General features: G+C 47.6%; 1 protein-coding gene across 2 annotated transcripts in view; it reads left to right on the top strand.

Moving 5' to 3' along the window:
- Positions 1 to 22,356, top strand: part of LOC129857763 (zinc finger protein 516-like) — a 65,639-nt gene extending 43,283 nt beyond the window's left edge. Inside the window, exons 2-6 of one of the 2 annotated variants that reach the window (XM_055926307.1) lie at positions 555 to 2,928; positions 11,707 to 13,050; positions 16,308 to 16,412; positions 17,693 to 17,760; positions 19,274 to 19,430. In XM_055926307.1, the coding sequence (XP_055782282.1) occupies positions 1,119 to 2,928; positions 11,707 to 13,050; positions 16,308 to 16,412; positions 17,693 to 17,760; positions 19,274 to 19,333 (3,387 nt within the window). In that variant the 5' untranslated portion in view covers positions 555 to 1,118 and the 3' untranslated portion in view covers positions 19,334 to 19,430. Of the gene's footprint in view, positions 1 to 554; positions 2,929 to 11,706; positions 13,051 to 16,307; positions 16,413 to 17,692; positions 17,761 to 19,273 lie in introns of both variants that reach the window. The other variant, XM_055926306.1, reaches the window with a different exon arrangement.
- The last annotated feature ends 1,080 nt before the right edge of the window (positions 22,357 to 23,436 follow it).

Here is a 23,436-nt window from a genome sequence, read left to right as displayed (position 1 = left end):
AAGATCCCTGCCATGTGATAGTGTCAGTTGAAGCGGGCGTGGGGAATATGGTGGCTAGGCTCAGGCTGCTGGTGCTGATCTTGCTGATGTGAATGAACGTTGCTCTGCGGTGCGATTGTGTTCAAAGTGTCGACTCAGCTGGAGTGGCGTCAGTGGCAGCGCCGCGCACAATCACACACAGTGGCCCTCTCTGTCTGACATTTCAACAGACTTACATATGATATCACCCGATACACACGCCGAGGTGCTTACTTACATAGAAACGTACACACATGCTGCATGCTCTGACACATACCTGGAGATATGAATATGCAAATGTGTAACGGATCACTGTAGGTGAAGTGGCGTGCTTTGGCTATGCTAACGCTGTCTCTTTGTTCTGTCTCTGTCTTTCTCTCTCTCTCTCTCTCTCTCTCTCTCTCTCTCTCTCTTTCCATTTCTTTATTGCCAAAATATGCATGTTGAACAATTCAATAAGATATAAAAGACATTTAGAGACATTTATCAGAATTAGTGAGTTACTCGATTTCATTTGATCTCTTTCTCTCTCTCAGGGTGAGGACCTGCACAGGCTGTGCAGAGAGCTCACAGAGAGTGATGCAACCTGGAAGCTGCTGATGTGCTGAAAAATAAAGCCAAAGAAAAGCCAGCCAGTGAACTGAACAGGAGAGGGGACATGGAGTAACAGTGTCTGACTATACACAGCCGCAGATAGAGCTTGTTAATGTGTTGCCATATACCATGACGGATTCAGTCTGACACAGTGTAAGGTACCCGGAGATGTACGATTCCAGATAGCGCTGTGTAAGCCATTTCACAAAGGCCCCTATAGCAGGTGCAGAGACATCGACTGTGTTGGATTCACTGACTGTCAGTGCATGGCTGAAGACCGATAGATGGCATTGGATTCATTAAGAAAAAAGTGTGAGATGAACACGGCCTAAATAGCACTGGATGCACCCTTACAGTTGGCAGTGGATGAGCACGGACAGATAGCATTGGGATTGGCTGATACAGACGGAGAACGCTAGAGCTAGATGAGCTACCGCAGATAGCAGTGTAGATCCACTGTTAGCGAGCTAGCGCAGGCAGGGAGTTGGAGTGGGAGGCATAGCACCATGAACCCCAGAGAGAGCGGAGGAGGAGGAGTGGAGGCCATGGAGACCCAGGCGGGAGGGCTGGCGTTGGGGGAGGAGGGTGGCAAGGCCAGCCATGGAGGAGATGGAGAAGAGGGGGAAGAAGACAAGGCCTCAGCCTACGACTGCAACGTGTGTGGCCGGAGCTTCCCCTTCCAGAGCTCTCTGTCGCAGCACATGCGGCGCCACACAGGCGCACGCCCCTACAAGTGTCCCTACTGCGACCACCGTGCCTCCCAGAAAGGCAACCTCAAGGTCCACATCCGCAGCCACAAGCTGCGCACACTCACTAGCCACCACCCCGAGGAGGCGGAGGATGGGCCAGAGGAGGAAGAGGAGGGGTCAGGTGAAGTGGGTGTGTCCGAGGGCCTGGACGGTGGAACCAGTCCGACGAAGAGCAGCTCGGCCTGTAACAGGGTCGTCAACGGAGACGCTAACACAGAAGAGGGCATAGGGAAGACGGCGGTGAGGAGCGTCAAAAGGGAGAAGTCGAGCTCTGAGCAGCGGCCATATTGCTGCCGTCTGTGTGGGTACCAGACCCAGCGCGAGGACCAACTCCTCAGTCACATCGAGAAGGTCCACATCACAGCCGACATGGAGGACGAGACTAACCCAGTGAGTCAGGAGGCAGTGGCAACGGAGGGAGAAACAGGGACTCAGGTCACTGATGGGGCCTTCCCCTGTGAGACGTGTGGCCAGGTGTTCACACAGGCCTGGTTCCTTAAGTCCCACATGAAGAAACACGCAGGCCTCCTTGAGCACTGTTGTCGGGTGTGCGGCCGCCGTTTCAGGGAAGCCTGGTTCCTCAAGAGCCACATGAAGACCCACACTGGCTCCAAGGCCTCCGGCCGGGGGAAACCCAAGGCAGACTCCCAAGAGGCCGCGGCCACCATCAACGACGTGGCCCAAGACCCAGAGACCAATGTGACCTCCACAAACCTTTACCAGGTTTGCTCCAAGTGTGGCAACCTGTTCCATGACAGAGAGAGCCTGAGGACCCACGAGAAGGTCCACAACCAGGCTAAGCAGCCGACACAGGGCCAGAGACGACCTAGTGATGACGGGGACTCTCCCAGTGCCAAAAGGCGCCTCCTGGACTACCTCAGCCTCCGCCCAGCTGCCGAAGAAAAGCCCCAGGAAGAGAAGAGGCGCTTGGGCCAGAAAATCCCCGAGCTGGACCCAGTTTGTAGCTACCAGGCCTGGCAGCTGGCTACTCGGGGCAGGGTTCTGGAGCCTGTGGAGGCATACAGTATAAAGGCTACGGCAGGTGGAGAAGGGGATGAGGTCCTGGCTGGAGGGACCGTGGTGTACGAGAAGGAGAGCAGCCGCTACATCCTGGAGGGCCAGCAGAGAGAGAGACGCTCAGGGAGACGCAGCAGCACCAGCGGGGGAGGAGGTAGTAGCCACTACACCTCCCCAGGGGAGCACACCCCCGAGAGCGTGAGCGACTCGGAGTACCGTCCCTCCTCCCGCCAGGGCCGACGTCCCTCGTCCTTCCAGCAGAGCCAGACCAAGTCCACCGAGTGCTTTGAGTGCGGAAAGGTGTTCCGCAGCCGCCACCAGATGATTGTGCACCAGCGGGTCCACCAGAGGCGAGACGGGGGCAGGGGTTCCGGGTCCGGAGGGGACAACAGGGCAGGGCAAGGAGTGGACCGCTGGGGATCCACCAGTGACCCCGAATCAGGCTCTCCCAGCAGGCCCAGCACCCCAGGGTACGGGAACTCACCACCAGCCTCCACCCTGGGAGAGGACGCCCCTGAGATGAGCACCGCCGATGCAGTCCAACTGGCAGGTTAGTGAACAAACCTCGACTGTTAGTTCCTGACCCTAATATAAGCCTTCTGTCGGGTGACCTTAGTTGGACTAGTGAGGGGGGAAATTGGGCAATATTTGAGAGGAAATAGAATGTAAACAAAACCCTTTCTCTGACAACAGCAAGTTATTTAGCTCTGTCCTCATCGCGCAGATGTTGTATGCAGATTTAGAATGACAACAGCCCCAAGAGATAAGCTTCAATGTAAGGAATATGTTAAGCATGCTGTAGGAGCTCATTCCTTTTCAAGCTCTTTCAATGCCCCTGATCTTGACACTCTCACTAGCAAACATCTGTTGGTGAGATCCCTATCGTTGTGATTCCATCTCATCAACTCAGCCCCATATGGAGTGGGGACATGAGCCACCCTGTGGCGATAGTCGGAACTGCTCAGGATCTGTTTTTGAGTGTGCTTTACAAAAACAACATGATAGACTGTATCATGTCAGGTCATTATATTCTCATTTGTGTTCAAGCCACTGTTGAAAAGAACAAGACTGTTGACAAAAGCAGTCCGAGATGAAAAGTCAATGGGTGGTTTGATGAAAGCTTATGCTTTGAAAGTGGCAATACAATGGAGTTGGAATTTTTGGAATGCCTATCATTTCTTCACTCCTTTGAGCAATAAACACTGTGAAAAAAGTATTGGGCTATAAACACCGGGGGGAAATCATGATAAACATATACATCTGGGTTGATTTAAGAGTCAAGATTGCTTGGTATGTATGTTTTGTTCTTCAGAAGGGTACAGACAGGTATTTGAGTGGGTGTCAGTGTTAGCACTAACTTGTTGAAAATATGTCTCTGCGTATCATGTTTTCATACAGTTTAAGAATCCGAGCTTAGTCTTTCACTCTCTTCCCTGGCGGTTTAGAATGGCAGAAATAGAAGTAGCTTTTCTTCGGGCTCGAGCAGTGTGCTATTTCAGCTTTTCCTGTCTCAGGAAACCCCCCCTTTTATCTGTGTGAATATGTTTTTGCTCTCCTTTAAAAAAATAATATTTACAGTGAAAAAATCTGTATTTTTTTCTCCCCCTCAGCTTTCAACATGAGAATGTTTGAAAATTGAGCAGAGAGAAATAGAGAAATAGCATGAGAACACCCAACCATAGACATTCAGTAGACTAAAGAAAGAAAGGAGCACTTGTTGCTTTTTCAGTCGACATAGTGTCACACACAAGAAAAAAATAAAACGCTTTTTCATGTCTGTTGTGAACTTCCTGTTTTGTCATTCGTGTACTAAATCCTCAGACAGAAACATGTATTTATTCAGTTAGTATGCAGAGAATGGATCTTAATTATGATATCCCTTAGGATGTTATGTGCAGTAGCCTATGTATGAGAACATTAAGAATATTAACTCGTGCAGTCAGAGCCATGAGTGAGTAGCCTGGTTCCAGAACTGTTAGTGCAGTATAGACAACTCAACATGTTTGTCATCACAATGACCATAGGAGTCCGCACAAACAGATCTGAGACCAGGCTAATGAGAGATTGAGGAGATTTTAAGATCACAGCAATGGATTCTGAGTGAGGAGTGAGCATTGTTTTTTTCCTCCCTCATGGCAGTCGGTTTAAAACATAACTCAGGGTCATGTTCATTAGGTTACACAATGAAATACATTTTTAAATGTTCTACAACAGAAAATACAAATAAGAATTTGTTATTGGACAAGGACAGGTAGTCCCTCCCTGTTTTTCAGTTTTTTTCCCCATTTGACGCCAAATGAACAGGACACCGGCTGTGGCAGTGATGGCCACATTTTACATTTACATTTTAGTAATTTATCAGACGCGACTTACAGTTAGTGCATTCATCGTAAGATAGCTAGGTGGGACAAACACATATCACAGTCATAGCAAGTACATTTTCCCTCAATAAAGTAGCTATTAGTAAAGTCAGAGCTAGTAAGGCGGTGACAAAAGTCAAGTGTGAGTGTTAGTTCACAAAACCTTTTCTGGGGGGGGGGGGGGGGGTGCGGGGGGGGGTGATGTCGTGGGATTACTTAAAATACTCTTTGAAGAGGTAGAGTTTCACTTGTTTTCGGAAGATGGGCAGGGACTCTGCTGTCCGAGTGGGCGGGTCAAGAGACCAGAGGTAGCAGAATGGAGTGCTCGGGTTGCGGGTGTAGGGTTTGAGTGCAGCCTGAAGGTAGGGAGGGGCAGTTCCTCTTGCTGCACTGTAGGCAAGTACCATGGTCTTGTCGTGGAACTAAGCTTCAGTGGAGTGTGAAGAGGAGCGGAGTGACATGGGAAAACTTGGGAAGGTTGAACACCAGGCGGGCTGCAGCATTATGGACACGTTGCAGGGGTTTGATGGCACAAGCGGGGTCCCAGCCAACAGCGTAGTCCAGACAGGAGATGACAAGTGCCTGGATTAGGACCTGCGCCGCTTCCTGTGTGGGTTAGGGACGTACTCTACGGATTTTGTAGAGTATGAACCTGCAGGAGCGAGTCACTAATTTGACGTCTTGCAGAGAACGACAGGGTGTTGTCCAGGGTCTCGTCAAGGTTCTTTGCACTCTCGTAGTGGGACACCGTGGAGTTGTCAACTGTGATGGAGAGGTCTTGGAGCGGGAAGGCCTTCCCCGGGAGGAAGAGAAGCTACGTCTTGTCGATGTTGAACTTGAGGTGGTGAGCCAAATTCTAAGTTAAGATATCTGCCAGGCACGCAGAGATGCGTTTTGCCACCTGGGCATCAGAAGGGGGAATGAGAAAAGTAGTTGTGTCATCCGCATAGCAATGATATGAAAAATCATGTGAGGTTATTTCGGAGCCGAGTGACTTGGTGTATTGAGAGAAGAGGGCCTAGAACCGATCCCTGGGGGACACCAGTAGTGAGAGTATGTGGTGCAGATACAGATCCTCTGCACGTCACCTGGTAGGAGTGGCTTGCCAGGTAAGATGCAATCCAAGAGATTGTAGAGCCTGAGACACCTAGCCCTGAGAGGATGGAGAGGAGGATCTGATGGTTCACGGTGTCGAAGGCAGCGGATAGTCCTAGGAGTATGAGAACAGAGGAGAGAGAGAGTCAGCTTCTGTGACACAGAGAAGAGCGGTCAGAGATCGTTCTGAGATAGATAGTGAGAGAGTTGGTTAGAGACAGCACGCTCAAGCATTTTGGAAAGAAAGGAAAGAAGGGATACTGGTCTGTAGTGTTTGACGTCAGAGGAGTTGAGTGTTGATTTCAGGGATGAGTTGATGAGGGTAGTGAGGAATGGGAGAAGGCCTCCAGAGATGGCCTAGAGAAGGGAGGAGGGGATGGGGTCGAGCGGGCAGGTTGTTGGGTACCCGGGGCTCACTAGCCTCAGGATTTCATCTGGAGAGAGAGGGGAGGAAGCGGTCAAGGTGTAGGGTTGTTCTGTGGGACCACTGGACTCAATAGGCTGAGCGAAGTCTTCTCTTCAAAGTGGTTGACAAAGTCGTCTGCAGAGAGGGAGGAGGGAGGCAGAGGGGGTGGAGGATTAAGGAGGGAGGAGAAGGTGGAAAGAGCAATCTCAGATCCCCTGTCAGACAGTCCGGTAACAGGGCCTGGTAGGACGTCCTCTGCCCTACCTATACCCTCTATGTTCCACTGGCTGGTTACCTAATCCCCGCTGACGCCATCCAGTCACCCTGATCCCTATCCTGCACTCCACGTCTCAGGGATTTGTTATTTATAGAGACACTCCTAATGGACACACATACTCTCAGAGGACACACACACACCTAGCATGCACCAGCTGCATACCTCCCTGCGTCCCACTGCTGGCTTGCCTCTGAAGCTAAACAGGGTTGGTCCTGGGTGGGAGACCAGATGCTGCTGGAAGTGGTGTTGGAGGGCCAGTAGGAGGCACTCTTTCCTTTGGTAAAAAAAAAAAGATCCCAATTCCCCAGGGCAGTGATTGGGGACATTGCCCTGTGTAGGGTGCCGTCTTTCAGATGGGACATTAAACTGGTGCCCTGACTCTCTGTGGGTCACTAAAGATTCCATGGCACTTATTATAAGAGTAGGGGTGTTAACCCCGGTGTCCTGGCTAAATTCCCAATCTGGCCCTCATACCATCATGGCCACCTAATCTTCCCCAGTTTCCAATATTGGCTCATTCATCCCATTCCTCTCCTCTGTAACTATTCCCCAGGTCGTTGCTGTAAATGAGAATGTATTGTGAGTCAACATACCTGGTCAAATAAGGGTAAAATACAAATAAATGCATGTGCACACTCAGTTATACACAGGTGATCAGGTCCATGGAGGTGAGGTGATACACTGCTGAGGAGTTGGCAGGTTGCCACCCTGTCCATCACTCTTATCATCCCCAGACAGAGACAGTATTTAAAGTCCTTTTTTAAAAACCTATTTACTATTTGTACAGGAGAACATGATCATTTTCAGGCCGTTACTTATGAAGTGTGGATAGTCTTTCTAAATGGCTGAGTAATGTAGGTTTAGAATGTTTGTATGGTTACTGTCGGCAGTGGAAATGGTGAGCGCAAGCCAGATCTGGTTCTGGGTTCCAGGAGTACCTGCATGTCTGCACTGCACGTGGAGGAGAAGAGCGTCGCTACAGTTCCAGTCTCGATTGCCTTGACTCCCACAGAGTGCTGAGTGGGAGGGAGCGAGGGAGGCAGGGAGGGCGGGAGGGAGCAAGTGAAGGAGGGAGGGAGCGAGGGAGGTGTGCAGTTAATGGCGGACATCCCACCCAGTGTTTGTTTATGTCAGATGGATGTTATTTCCCCCCGTGGTTTCCCCTTGGCAGCGAGGCAGGTTATGGCACTGACAGCTCTATGGGAACCAGGGCTTTCCCCTTCTTAAACACAGACATGCACACATGCACCATCTACTAGCACAGACTTTTCTGATAGTACGTTTTTACTCAATACAGTAGCTAACTATGTATGACTGAGAGATGTGGTTGTCTCACCTAGCTATCTTAAGATGAATGCATTAACTATAAGTAGCTCTGGATAGAGCTAAATTACTAAAATGTCAAATGTAAAACACACTCACGCACGCGCGCGCACACACACACACACACACACACACACACACACACACACACACACACACACACACACACTCAGAGATTAGCCTCCAGCTCAACCCTGGCTGGGTGTTAGCCACTGCAGTATGTGGATAATAGGGAAGCCAAAATGAAAAGCAGATGGCAGTGGCATGTTCTAAGTGTGTGTGTGTGTGTGTGTGTGTGTGTGTGTGTGTGTGTGTGTGTGTGTGTGTGTGTGTGTGTGTGTGTCCATTTGTTTCAGTGGGCAAGGGAGGTCTTGTACGTCACAAGGCACTGAGTGTGTGGACACATATCCTCCTTAATTAAAGGGGCAATCTGGAGTTGCTACATCCATTTTTGTAATGATAAATGAAGGATATGTACCCATTGGATTCTTGAAGAATATAACTTAGAAATGCCTCAGGATGCTTAGTTCAACTCCGGTGCCCTAGCAGAACCCAACATATACGCTTGTTTGACCCTGATTTTTGTAAACAAAGTAAATATCCATTGCTCTGTCTATGAATTTGAGAGTGGTTACATATCGCCAGTCCCATCTCCAGGGGCGAGGAGCGTGCTTCGTTATTGTTTCAACTGCTGATTGCCGCCTTAAGGGGCCTCAAGAAGTGTTACTGGACATTTGTGTGTGTTTTGTGTTTCTTCCGGTATGAGGGAGAGAGAGTGAGAGGTGGGTGATCAATGCTCTGGAGTAGTGTGGGTGTTTTTGTATTCATGTTTATGTGTGATAGATTGCGTGGGGTTCTGTTAATGTGCGTGTGCAGGGTGGATTCAGTATATATGCCACCATGTGGCGAACATTGACAACTGCACTCTACAACCAGTAGAAATATACACTGAACAATAATATAAACGCAACAAAGATTTGACTGAGTTACAGTTCAGAAAAGGACGTCAGTCAATTGAAATCAATTCATTAGGCCCTAATCTATGTATTTTACATGACTGATCACAAATACCTTAAAAAAAGGAGGGGCGTGGATCAGAAAACCAGTCGGTATCTGGCGTGACCACCATTTGTGGTCGTGCAACGCGACCTCTCCAGCGTGCCAGAGCCATCGAAGGTGAGCATTTGCCCACTGAAGTCGGTCACGACGACGAACTGCAGTCAGGTCAAGACCCTGGTAAGGATGACGAGCATGCAGATGAGCTTCCCTGAGATGGTTTCTGGTAGTTTGTGCAGAAATTCTTCGGTTGCGCAAACCTTCAGTTTCATCAGCTGTCCGGGTGGCTAATCCCAGACGATTCCGCAGGTGAAGAAGCCAGATGCGGAGGTCCTGGGCTGGTGTGGTTACAAGTAGGCTGGGCTTGTGATGCTTGTTGGATGTATTGCCAAATTCTTTAAAATGAAGAGGAGGCAGCTTGGAGGCAGCTTTTGGTAGAGAAATTAACATTAAATTTTCTGCCAACAGCTCTGGTGAACATTCCTGCAGTCAACATGCCAATTGCATGCGCCCTTAAAACGTGAGACATCTGTGGCAATGTGTTGTGTGAGAAAACGACACATTTTAGATTGGGATTTTGCCTCCAGCACAAGGTGCACCTGTGTAATGATCATGCTGTTTAATCAGCTTCTTGTTATGCCACACCTGTCAGGTGGATGGATTATCTTGGCAAAGGAGAAATGCTCACTGACAGGGATCTAAACAAATTTGTGCACAACATTTAAGAGTTAAACATTTTGTGAATATGGAACATTTTGGTGATCTTCTATTTCAGTTCATAAAACACTTGACATGTTGCGTTTGTATTTTTGTTCAGCGTAGTAATGCAGACAATTTAAATACATTAATCAGGGTATCAAAGGCAGGAAGACTATTTTCCCTTCAGTTATTCTTATCGTGATATCAGAAACCATGATCATAGTCATCATTAGGCCGAGGAATACTTCTCGCATCAGAGTGAATTTCTACATGTTGTTAATTTCCCGATAAAAGACACTGTTTACTCTCGTATGTCGGAATAATCTGGAATGACACTCTTTTGTGACATGTACAGATGCACTGAATCAGATGCGAATGCCATACATTTTAGCCTATGGGAGAGTCTCAATTGCATTTCCTTGACTCTTGTCCGCTCTCCTGGCCTCCTTCTCAAAACCCATTGTATAAGAAAATCAGAATTCCCACTGACCTTATGCTCCTATTGGTTTTTTACGAAGGAGGCGAGGAGAGGGGACATGAGGTATCAATTCAGATTCTCTCCGTATATTCTTATGGTTTAGTATTTAGGCCAACACTGTCACCAAGTGGTCATGAGGAAGCGCAACACCCCCTTTTTCATGGAACATGACTCAATTAAACTTGTCAGCTACTACTTCAAGCATACCTCTAGGCAGATCAATGTTTTGTAGAATGTTTCATAGACGTTAGTAAAACAGAATGTTCATATAATGTTTGTAGAATGCAGTGGTGTAAATTAACTAAGTAGAAATACAGAAAGTTCGGAAAGGAAACACCAAGTAGAAATATGTTTAACCATTTATTAAAGAATGGATAATGCCAGTCTTGTCGATATAGGCTCTGCTCCTTCAGGGTAACTCACTGCCCAAGCAAAGCGTTAATATATAAAATAACCAACAAGCAGTGAGCGCGGTAAGCTATAAATATCCCCCAGCAGGAAAACAGAACCTAACAGGTGGAGGCAAAAGAAGCAAAAGCATTACTAGCAGTAGCAGCAAGTGGTAGCAGGATATGTGAGCAGAACCGGTCAGCTTAAATAGACCCCCATATAAGGCAGGCGTGATTTTTGCAGGCATCTAATTGGTGCAATCCCAGCTGATACGTCAGGCAGGGACTCGGGCTCTGTTTCTGAACTGGCTTCTCTTTATTAGTTTTTTGGGTATCTGTACTTTACTTTCCTACTTATTTTTTGACAACTTTTACAATTTACTCCACTACATCCCTAAAGGAAATATGTACTCTCTACTCATACCATACATTTTCCCTGACATCCAAAAGTGCTCGTTACATTTTTGAATGCTCAGGCAGGAGAGCGATATGGTCCAATTCACACACCTATCAATATAACGTGTTGTCATCCCTACTACCTCTGATCTGGCGGACTCACTAATCACAAATACTGGATTTGTATTTAGTATTTTATTAGGATCCCCATTGGCTGCTGCCAAGGCAGCCTCTACTTCCTGGAGCCCAAAAAGGAATAAAGCAACAGATCGCAACCAAAATCATTGTCTACATCATTAATAAAACAATACATCGCACAAGACATTGTGAGCTATACAAATATACACTGCTCCACAATCCCACATGTATAATGTACTAGTGTGTGTCTCTTCATGCCATGAGGTATTGTTTTGTCTGTTTAAAAGAAATCAGATTTGAACGCTAGCTTGAGCTACCTGATGTGAAAGAGAGTTCCATGTAGTCATGGCTCTATTTGCTACTGTTTGTAATAATGTCTGAGTGTTGGAGTGTGCCCCTGTCTGTCCATAAAAAAATACAAATAAAATATATTTATGCCGTCTGGTTTGCTTAATATAATATAAAGAATTCGATGCTATTACTTTTTACTCAAATATGAAAATGTTGTACTTTTTCCACCAGATACTTTAAAACCAGATACTTTTAGACTTTTACTCAAGTAGTATTTTACTGGGTTACTTTCACTTTTACTTGAGTCATGGTGTATTAATTACTTTCACTCAAGTGTGACAATTGAGTACTTTTCCCACCACTGGCCGAATGTTTCAGAGAAGTGACCAAACCATCTCTGTTCTGTTTTGCCTTCCACAGATGAGAAGCCTTACGTCTGCAGCCTGTGTGACTTTGTCAGCACGGAGTCCTCTGCCTTCCTGTCCCATCTACGTCTCCAGCACACCTGTGACGGCCGACCCATTCCCAACCCCAGCTCCAGCTCTGAGAGAGGCACCCCCAGTAGCTTCCCCAAGCTGAAGAGGGCCCTCCTCGACGGGCTTGCTCAATCCTCTGTCCCCCACCCTTACCTCTCTGCCCGGCCGTCGAGAGACAAATGCACCGACGGGAGCAGTTCACCCACTGACCCTCACCATATTGCTCCTCTGGACCTGTGTGTGAGAGCCGAGGGTCACAGGGGCCCGGCCTCCTCAGCCCTTCAGCAGAAGGGCCTGCCCAGTCATAAGTGCTCCTACTGCTCCCACTCCACCCACTACCTGGAGGTGCTGTGGATGCACCAGACTGTCGCCCATCGCATCAACAGCAGTGCCCTGGCCCCCAAATGGGCCCTCCTGAAGAATGGCTTCAAGGGCCCCCGAGAGGGTTCGTCCTCCAGGAGACGCACGGGCCCTCCTCCCGCTCTGGATGGGAGGGAGTGTCCCCCGTTGCCCCCTGTGGTGCGCACCCCCCGCACACGCCCCCCATCGTTGAATGGGGGCCAGAAGAAAGACGTCAGGGACAGGGCAGCCAGTCAACCCAGCACCTCTTCCTCCTCCACACAAGGATCCTCCTCCTCTGCCTCAGGCTCCCAGAGTGTGCGGCCTCCCAGGGCAGGCAGCAGACAGAGAGGCGAGGCTGTGCCGGATCAGGGCCAGCGCTCTCGCTCCAACTCCAGGCCCAGGGTGGAGATCTACCCACGGGGAGGCTCCTTGACCGGCTCCCTGGAGAAGAGCACTGCGGCCGGGGCTCCCCAGCGACCCTCAGCCCCTAGCCCCAGTGTTGGAGGAACCACCAGGCTGGTGGATAGGTACATGTTGCCTCAAGAAGGCCTTGGATTCATGCTGTCCAGCAAACATGGCCTGGCAGAGTACAGCAGAGCCAGGAGCTCGCCTCAGCCCCAGCCCAAGTCCAGCAGCTCCCAGTCTCACCCCCAGTCCCAGGGCAGACCCAGGGCAGAGCGCCCAGCCCACAACACCACCACGGCAGGCCAGGGCTATGGAGCCTCCCACTCCCAGACACTTGGGAGCGCTGTCCAGGTATCCTCCACCTCTTCCTCCTACCCCTCCTCAGCCCAGCATGCGGAGGTGAAACAGGAGGAGGCACGGGGGGTGGAGACACCAGAGCTGCCCATGGACATCTTGAGCTTCCTGAAGAACTGTAACTCCAATGACCTGGCGACGCTCTACCACCGCTGGGGTGCCGCCAACCCCCTCCTGAACCCCACAGGTAAGAGCCAGGGCAGAGCTATGAAACAACCTTAGGTCCTTAAATAGATAGGAAAATATGTTTAGCGAACTTGGCACATGACGTGGACACAAAATAACATCAAGAAAACAGAGGGAACGTCCACTCATTGTTTGCCACTCTCACAAGAGATCTTTAATGACGGTAAAGTCACCCTCTGGCACAAAACTCCACCTTCTCACAAACAGTGAGAGAAAAAATGACATTTTTTTCCACATTTAGGCCTGCTCTAATACTCAGATCCTCAGACATGTTTTTCAGTGCTGTGATGAGAAGGGGAGACATTGAGAAGGGTAGTAGGGATGATGATGATAAACATGCCTTAGGATCATGTGTTTAGAGGAAAGGCCAAATGTCAGGAGATGTTTGAGCAGACCTTTTTTGGCTCGCTGATTGACAGCTCATGTCACATGTGGCGGGGAGCTTCACTGGACTGGATCTGCCAGCAGGACTGGCCCCTGAGGTGGTCAACACAAACACACGGGCTCAGTTGTGTACACGCACAGATGTATGCAGGCGTGCACACACACCGCGCACGCACGCACGCACACAAACACACTCGCACGCCTACACACACACCATCTAGCAGAAGATGATTGATAGACAGGCCGACTGGCCAGTCTGACAGGAGCATGAATAATGAAAGGGAGATGCATTAAAGTAGCTGTGTGTGTGCTGACCATGTCAGAATACATGTGTGTGTGTGTAGGAGCACACAAGCTACTGTATATTGTAAAAAGGCTGTATCTGGGGCAGTGTGTGTTTTATATGTAGGGAGCAATGGCGGCTGGTGGGAGGCGTTATAGGAGGACGGGCTAATTGTAATGGCGGCAATGGAATACATGGAATGATATGAAACACATCAAACATATGGGAATCACACGTTTGAGTCCGTTCCATTGATTCCATTCCAGCCGTTACAATGATCCCGTCCTCCTATAACGCCTCCCACCAGCCTCCACTGGTGATGTTATAACAGTGAAAGATGTGGCAGGACCTTCGTGGGTCTCTGTTCTGCAAGGCATATCTCCGCTCTCCCGGTGACCTGTCGCCAACTGTTTGGTTCAAGGCTACGGCTGATGATTCTCCCACAGACGGGGGGGTAAGAGACATAATAATTAACCCAGCAGCAGCTGCTTTAGAAATGGTGATTACCAAAACATCCTGAATTCTCCCCGTATTCTGCTGCTGCTTTCCTAAGGTCAAGTGGGCCTCTGCTTAAGACACCCAGCTGGCAGGCTTCTATTCCTCCCCATGTTCCAGAGAGAGAAAACAGCCTGGGAGGCAGACGTATGACATCGCTGTCACCCGTCCAGGCAGATACCGTCACGCTCCGCCTTAGCCCTTTGAGTCAGATGCTATAAAGTGACCTTTTTTTGAGAAAGCCAGGATGTGTGTTGTTTGTGTGTGTGTGTGTGGCAGAGGGGTGGGGTGTGTGTGTGTGTGTGTATGCATTAGTGTGTTTAGTCCAGCTCACTTGTCTTTCATTGGTGCCTCAGAGGGAGAGAGAGAGAGGCTTGTGGGTCTGGCTGGATGTTTCCAGGGGCCAGGCAGGGTTAGATCTGCCAGAGACACTCTCAGTCACCTCCCCTCCCCTGTCACCCATACCACCAGCGGGTACCACGAGCCCAGGTACATGCCAAGGCAGGGCTGGGAACTCACCCCCTCACTCACTGCACACACCCCAAGGGCTTTTTGGCTGGCAGGGGAAGAGGTCATTGGAGGGGTTGGTAGTGGCGGTGGTGGGGAGGACAGGGGATATGTGACGATGGATGGACCAAGTTGGTCTCTCTCGTCTTCCTGCTGCCTCCCTGCATCCTGCATCACCGGATGACACGCCGGTGATCTTTTATATTCCCCTTCTGCACATGTACCCACATGTACAAATAAACAGAACTCTCTCTCTCTCTCTCTCTCTCTCTCTCTCTCTCTCTCTCTCTCTCTCTCTCTCTCTCTCTCTCTCTCTCTCTCTCTCTCTCTCTCTCTCTCTCTCTCTCTCTCTCTCTCTCTCTCTCTCTCTCTCTCTCTCTCTCTCTCTCTCTCTCTCTCTCTCTCTCTCTCTCTCTCAAACACACACACACACACACACACCTGACATGTGACACGCGGGCTGGGCAGCGGAGCGGGCACATCACAGCCGGGGCGTTTTAATTGGCTGTAATTTATGCGGCGGCCGTGTAGCTGTGTGTGTCTGCCTGTCAGAGCCTGAGATGATGCTGTGTGACAGCTGCAGTCCAACCCCTGGAGCTAGCCTCCCATAATGACACATTAGACATACTAATGATGCTTCCCTCTCTATACTCTACTCTTCTCTACTAGAGTTGAGGCTAGCTCTCTCCAGCCAGAGACGAGAGACTAGTCTGACCACGTCTGTCGGCGTCTACTCCTTTATGGCCCTGTGTTCCATTCATATACTTCCAATCAATCAATTACACGTGATTATAAAGTCCTTTTTACATCAGCAGATGTCACAAAGTGCTTATACAGAAACCCAGCCTAAAGCCCCGAAGAGCAAGCAATGTAGATGTAGAAGCATGGTTGCTAAGAAAAACTCAGTTGAAAGGCAGGAACCTAGGAAGAAACCTAGAGAGGAACCAGGCTCCGAGGGGGTGCCAGTCCTCTTCTGGCTGTGCTGGTGGAGATTATGAGAGTACATAGTTTACGTCATTTTATGTATTGTTCGTCGTATTAAATCCCTCCCAAATGAAATCGCTCAAGGGGAGAGTTCTGCCACCACCTGTCCTCTCTGGAAGGTCATGCCATCTCTGTCTTGACCTGTGCCGGTGGATATTATAAGAGTACATGGCCATTAAGGCGAGATCGTTCTTCAAGATGTTCAAACGGTCATAGATGACCAGCCGGGTCAAATAATAATCACTGTGGTTATAGAGTGTGCAACAGGTCAGCACCTCAGGAGTAAATGCCAGTTGGCTTTTCATAGCTGAGCATTCAGAGGTCGAGGCAGCAGGTGCGGCCCTTCATTTATTCCTTCCCTTCTATCTCTCCTTTTTTTCTTTCCATCCTCCCATCCATCTCTACATCTTCATTTTGGTCATCAGGTTTTTTGTGTGGATTTTCATTTTTTTCTCTCAATTCCCCATTCCCCTTACTCTTCCTTTATCACCCGTTCCCTGTTACCTCTCTTTCTCTCTTCCCGTATCCCTCTCTCTGTGTCGTCACAGAGGGTGTGTGTTTTAAGAGGACGTTTTAGCCCATGTTCCGCTCTCTCTGTGTTGTAGGGATGCTGAGGTCTCCGGTTCGACAAGGGGAATACGGCTGCCAAGAGTGCGGGAAGAGCTTCAGTCAGCCCAGTCACCTCCGCACACACATGAGATCCCACACAGGTAAATGGGGATTAACACAGACACACACACACACACACACACACACACACACACACACACACACACACACACACACACACACACACACACACACACACACACACACACACACACACACACACGCACATACGCAGGTGTGTGAATACACACGCACAAGTGCACATGTATGTGCGCACAAACACATATGCCTGTACACACACACGTGTACACACACACACACACACACACACACACACATACACATACAATCACATATCCAATACTGAACATCAGTACCATTCAACTAGATTATTTGTTCATTTGCGCTCCTCGGCCTGTGGGTTCATTCTTTGCCCTCGACCAGAATAGCTGTCTGTAGGTTGTAAACGAATATGATTTGCTGACCTGTGACAAATATTATACATTATTAATCACCTGTCAGTTAGAGAGAAGGAATTGTGCATGCTAGTGAACCATAGGATTTGTCCATCATGCCCACATATGTCTCCATTATCACTCATCCTTGTCCAGCAGCCAAACCAGTTATTGTGCCTCCTTTCTTATCTTTTCCTCTCCTCTGCTCCTCCTCTTCTTTGTCCTCTTTCTCCTCTCCTCTCTGGTCATGTCCATCAGTGGGGGTCAGCTGTAATATGGGTAGACAGTGAGATAAGTAACTTCTTTATGGAGAGTGTGAATGATTTGTGGCACAGCCAGTGATGCTAAGTGACAGGAGCCAAACGGTAAGTGATGCAGAGGGAGTCCTCTTCCCCCCCAGCATCCACTGTAAACACACATGAGCGTGTGCAGGCATGCACACACACACACACACACACACACACACACACACACACACACACACACACACACACACACACACACACACACACACACACACACACACACACACACACACACACACACACACACACACTTTACCCCCTACACACACACACTGCACAAACACACACACACAGAGAGAGAGAGAGTGAGCTGTAATTAATGTTGTCACCGATGGTTTTATTCAGCATGGACGTCATCCTCACGCGAAAGGCCAGTCACCCCGAGGCCTCCCATTAGCATGTCTGTGTCATATTAAATCACTGGCTTCACTCCACCAGGTCTCATCATCATCATCATCATCATCATCATCTAGCTCCGCTCTGCTGTTGTTGTGTTGTCTCTCTATAACTAACTGGTCGTTGCTGTGGTGATGCTGGCGAATGGCGACTATGAGCTTTTTTTTTTAAACAAGTACCCCCCCCACCCCCCCACCCCCACCCCTCCCTCCTTCTTCCCCACAGTCGTGTTTGATTATAACGGACTCCGAGGTGCTGACGCTCAGACCAACCCCTCGGAAGCTCCCAAACAAGTATGTTGTTCCCGTCGATTCACGTTGGGTTGCTGCTTCCCATTGCTTATGCCCGTTAGTTTTGTGTGCATGTGTTTGTCAGTGCATGTTTGCTGGTGCTCATGTCCTTTTTGTTTTACTATTCATTCTGTTTTTTTCACTATGAGTTATGTGTCCGTCTGGAATCATCCCCTTTCAGACTACCCATATTTCTTGTTGTCACTATGTCACCAAGTGACTAGAACCATAGGCAGCAACAATACAGTTCCGGTAGTCTGTCCCTGTGTGAAGGATTGGCCCTGAGAACACACAACATGTCTCTTTTCTCTCTGCATCAGATGAAAGTTTTCTGAGAAAGAGGGGGAGATAGAGAGAGGGTTAGGTGAGGTAAATCTCCTCTGCTTTGACATTCGGAAAGAGCCAGGTCTGCAAGCCGCACCTCCATCTTAATGAATCACCCATCCGCAAATTTATCGCAACGCTATGAATGATGGGAGCAGAAACAGCGTCGGGGTCCAATTAGATGTAGTGTTGGCGGTGCTTTACAGTGACGATAACCTTTAGTGTAATTTAGTGCACCACTCCCATCCAGCCTCCCTCCCCGCCTCTCTTCCTAACAGGACGACGGTGTCCTAGAGGTGCTCGCTTTCCGCTCACGTCTCAACCTGCCCGCCTGATCGTCTGGCTCTGCTTTTAGATTCCGCGTGATTAATTGTGTATTTTTGTGGTTTTATTTCCCCCACCGCAATATAATGATGTATGATAACACACATATTTTTCTGTTTCTTCTTCAGGTAACAGAGAGGGAAGAGAGGTTGAGGGCAGAAGGAGTCATTTGTTTTCCCCCCATTTATATTCTTCCATTTATCATAGCGATAATTAGGCGCAATTAAATGGCACTGTCATTTGTTTAGTTCAGGTGTGCTGTTGCTTATTTATGTGATGGCGTCAGAGCCAGTTGTAGGTCATTCTAATTAGCAAAGCGAGTGGGTGGGGCCGGCTGATTGAGGGAAAGAGAGAGAGAAATGAAGTAGGACTTGCGTGGCCCTTTTCCACACGCGTCAGGCGTCTCTCACAGGAGACGAGCGCAGGTTCATGTAGGTTAGAAATGAGGAAAGTGAATTTGTTGTTTTTGGAATCAGGTGCGGTATATTTTAATGGTTTAGAAGTCTGTTGCCATGAGGTTTCATGATTTGGGGTTAAATCCGTTTTTTTGGTGCCTGTTTTGTGTTATAACTGTGTGTATGTATTCATGTCTTATTCATTGGACCGTTTAACTACAGTCAGTCCCAGCATGGTTTACGTCATTTTATGTATCGCCCCTCGTATTAGATCCCTCGCAAATGAAAGCGTTCCATGGGAGATTTCTGCCGCCGCCTGTACTCTCTGAAAGGTTACGCCATGTCTGCCCTCTGTGTGACCTTTGAACTCTGTGTCCTGTACTCTCTGAAAGGTTACGCCATGTCCGCCCTCTGTGTGACCTTTGAACTCTATGTGTGACCTCTGTGTGTGTTGTTGTGTGTGTGTCCCAAAGGGGAGAGACCGTTCCGGTGCCGCCTCTGCCCGTACCGAGCCTCTCAGAAAGGGAACCTAAAGACCCATGTCCAGAGTGTCCACCACGTGCATTTCGACAACGCCCAGTACCCTGATTACAGACCACCGGGACTGGGCCCTGAGCAGGAGGAGGAGCAGGGGGACTGGTTCTCACCCACCACCACCAACCCACCCCGACCTAATAACGGACCCACCAGCGTGACATCCCCAGGGCCTAAGATAGAGATAGAGACTCCATCCATATTCCCAGCTGTGTCAGAGACACCACCTGACAGAGTGACATCAGAATGAGCTCACCCCTATTGCCATTTTAGATGAAATATTACCAGGACTATTTGAAATGTGTTCAAAAATAAGAACTAAAAGGATTTCTTGGAAAGAGAAGAGAAATCGGACACTGTGCAACCAAATGCTGTTTTTTTCCTCTGGAAATGGGCAAGGATGGCATGGTGGCATAGCGACGCCCCTATAGCTTTCCATTGTCCTATTTCCCCCCCATTTGATTTAGATTGTGATGAAATGGTTTTGTGCATTCCTCAGGACACTGATCCCTTAATAACACACGGCAGAATGGAGCAGCCAAGTTGGTGATGTTTACACTGACTGAACTGAACTCACTTAGCTAACCCTCCGATTGCAGCTGACTTGACAAGCTCAAGCTCAAGACGGTGTGTGTGTGTGTGTGCGTGTGTGCGTGTGTGCGTGTGTGCGTGTGTGCGTGTGTGCGTGTGTGTGTGTGTGTGTGTGTGTGTGTGTGTGTGTGTGTTCTATCCTCTCGAGCACCACTATGACGAGTCCAGTATGAGTGGCTGTAGTGGAGTGACCACTACACGATCTGACTCCGAGGCTGTTTGGCCGGTCATTAAAGAGAGAGAGAGTGAGAGAGGGCTAATGACAGTGTGAGAGGAGGTGCCTGCTTTACTGTTCATTAAAAAGAGTGCGCTTTTAATGGGGGGTATGAACGAGCGTGCTGTTTTAACGGTCGTTCAATTATTGGGAGAAGAAGAAGAGGCCGTTTTCTGATCCCTCTGATCCGAGCGTAGTCCTCCTCCCACACCCACACCTCCAACCTCAAATTAGACCCACTTACTGAAACCTCTTAGCAGGAATAAAGTGGTCGGACTGTTTGGTTCAAGTTGCCCTTACTCTCTTTTCTACTTGAATAAGAGTACACTCCTAAAAGCTAGTCCTCACAACAGTGGCTTTTTTGGGGGGGAAGGTTGAGAGGTCAGGCGTCTAGAGCTTTCAGGGAGCATTGTTGGAGACAGTGTTTTGTTTCCGATGGCTGCGGAGCCGTCGCAGGGTTGGTGTGTGTGTGTGTGTGCGGCTTGTGTGTGTGCGGCTTGTGAGTGTGTGTGTGTGTGCGTGTGTGTGTGTTTGCCCCTTGATTACCTCTGCGTATTAGACTCCCTTTAGACGCTTTGCATACTACCTCCTTTGCAAAAAAAAGCTTGTTTTGGTTTTTGTACGGCCAGGTATGAAGTGAGGACCAAAGCCATGCTTGTATACTGTATATACCATATAAGCAGAGGCTTCACTGTAACCACATGTGTGATGTTTTTCTCAAAGTTGCATTCACCCTCATAAAACGCCTCCTGGATTCATAGCCATGCCTATGACTATTGGATTACCTGTTCGTTAGGGCAGACACCAAAAAAACATTTTTGCAACGGAAAACAAAAATGAGCATTTCTGATTGGACAAATCCAGAAGTGCCCTTCCTGTTTCAGTCCACTTTCTTCCGTTGGGCGCCTAATGAACACACCCCAGGTGAGGTGAAGCTCTAATAAGTTAGTCATTCTTGTTTTGTTGCATGGATGTCAACATGTTCGTTCAGACAAGCAGACTATTGGTCAGACAGTCTTTTTGAGCAAACGTATACACGCAAGGCCACATGCACTGTACAAGACAGTGCAAATGTCAACGTGTGAGACAAATAGAAGTGAATAATTATCAGCTGTTTAGAATTAAAACCAAAAAAATTGGGGGGGATTCAAAGATATGGAATTGTTGTCATGGGACATAATACTGTCTACTTTGAGACCTCGGTAGTAGTTTTTACATGAACACAAGATGAAACAATTTCTGTGTCAGTTTCTTTATATGGTTGGTTGAATATGCATACAACAGTGTGCTTATGTATACCGACACATACTGTACGTGTATATTAAAGATGAGGATAGTCAAATAATTGTAACGGATATTATAGCCTATCAAGTAGTGTCCTTAATAATTAGTGCCCTTAAATACTGTTGTACAGAATTACCCTTTAAGATTAACTCCTAGAATACACATTTGTACTCGTAAGTGTGACTTAGCAGATATGAGCAGACCACACGGGAGTGAGAGAGTGAGTATTTGTCACAGCGTTAGATACCAAATGGCATTTCCAGTGCACTTAGACTATGTTACTGCTTTAACCCGTTTAACTGTCTTCATTTCATTCAGTCTTTGATTGGTAAAGGTGGTCCAGTTCAATGTCACCTCTGGTTTTTAATCATTATTGTTCTATTATTAAAGATATCCATGATTTATTTAATATCATTTGCTATGTGTTTTTGTTTTAGGCATTTGGTTTGTATTACACTGCTCAGTTCAGTTTTCGAATGGAAAATGATAGAGTGTGTTTTTAGTCTCTCTCTCTTTGCTAAAAAGTAGAACTTCTTCAGTAGATAGCCATGGTTACCCTCCCAAAGAATGTGGTGGAAGTCATTATTTCTATTTGGTTGGGGTTTTAACAATGCCTCCAAGTTGTGTGTGTGTGTGTTGGCTTTTAATTTGTAATTAACTACATTGTCATTGTTCCGTAGAGGACATCATTTGGAATGTATTTGGTTGACATCGGTATTTATTAGTTACAATGATCAGAGCAGAAGCAGACAGGAATTGTTTTATTTGATTCTTTTCAGACTTTGTTTTTTTATACTTCGTTTTCACTGTCCCTGATGTGAAAGCTCTACCTCGTCTGAGACCTCCTCAGTTCTGTTAAAGTTTTGTACATCGTTGCAGAAAATGTAAAAGTCATCATGTCCACATTAAATACACGAACATGACACCATTCAACCGGGGTTTCATCAGTCTCCCTTGCTTGCATGTGATAGAATGAGCAGCATCCTATTGGGATCTGCAGATTAAATACTCTAGGCTTCTGAATCAGGACTATATTTCCCTTGACGGAGTGATCCTGAATGGCACAACTTACCCCACTCTCCCCTACTGCATCAGGACTCCTGATGCAGTAGGGGAGAGTGGGGTAAGTTGTGCCATTTTTTTTTTTTACATTCAGTATCACTCCGTCAAGAGAAATATAGTATTCTTTCTAACAAAGATGTCTACATATATTTCAGGATGTTGTGCATCTCTGGAAATAATCTGAATGCATGTTACCATTACAGTTTTGAAAATATAGCTTGTCCAATAAAGTGGTCTCTTGGCACAATTTACTTACGTTAAGGTACCTACACATTTTTAGACTGAATTACATTTTCCCACTACCTTTTTAAAACCATGTCTATGTTGATTTCCCAAATTCAATTCAACATCACTTTTTTTGTCTTTTAATCATTTAAAGCATATTTTAACACAGGCTTAACACCTAACAGACATTTTTTTTAAAACACTTTGAACATCGTTCCAGCGACATTGCCGTGCATTACACCTGGGGAAAAACACTTGCCATTGGCTCAAATTACCCCAAGGCAAACATTTTGGGGTGGCAGGTAGCCTAGTGGTTAGAGCATTGGGCCAGTAACCGAAAGGTTGATATATTGAATCCCAGAGCTGACAAGGTAAGAATCTGCCATTCTGCCCCTGAACAAGGCAGTTTACCCACTGTTCCTAGGCCGTCATTGTAAATAAGAATTTGTTCTTAACTGACTAAAAACATTTTGACTATATTAGCCCACACAGCTACAAGGATGCACTTTCATGCTAGATTTCACTTCATTTTGAAGCTTTTAGAGACTCCAACGGATGTATTAAACAATATTACAATTGATCTACTTTGGTTTAGATACAAGCATCATGAAACCTCTAACACAATAAATTCATTTGACTTGTTGAAAATTGTTTTTTTTGGACCTAACTTGCTTACCACTTTTTCCATGTGGTTACTTCCTTTACCAATTCCATGAAATGATTACC

The sequence above is a fragment of the Salvelinus fontinalis genome, chromosome 6, assembly GCF_029448725.1.
Source record: "Salvelinus fontinalis isolate EN_2023a chromosome 6, ASM2944872v1, whole genome shotgun sequence".
NCBI classification, from domain to species: domain Eukaryota; kingdom Metazoa; phylum Chordata; class Actinopteri; order Salmoniformes; family Salmonidae; genus Salvelinus; species Salvelinus fontinalis.
This window is presented reverse-complemented; position numbering and strand designations above follow the sequence as displayed.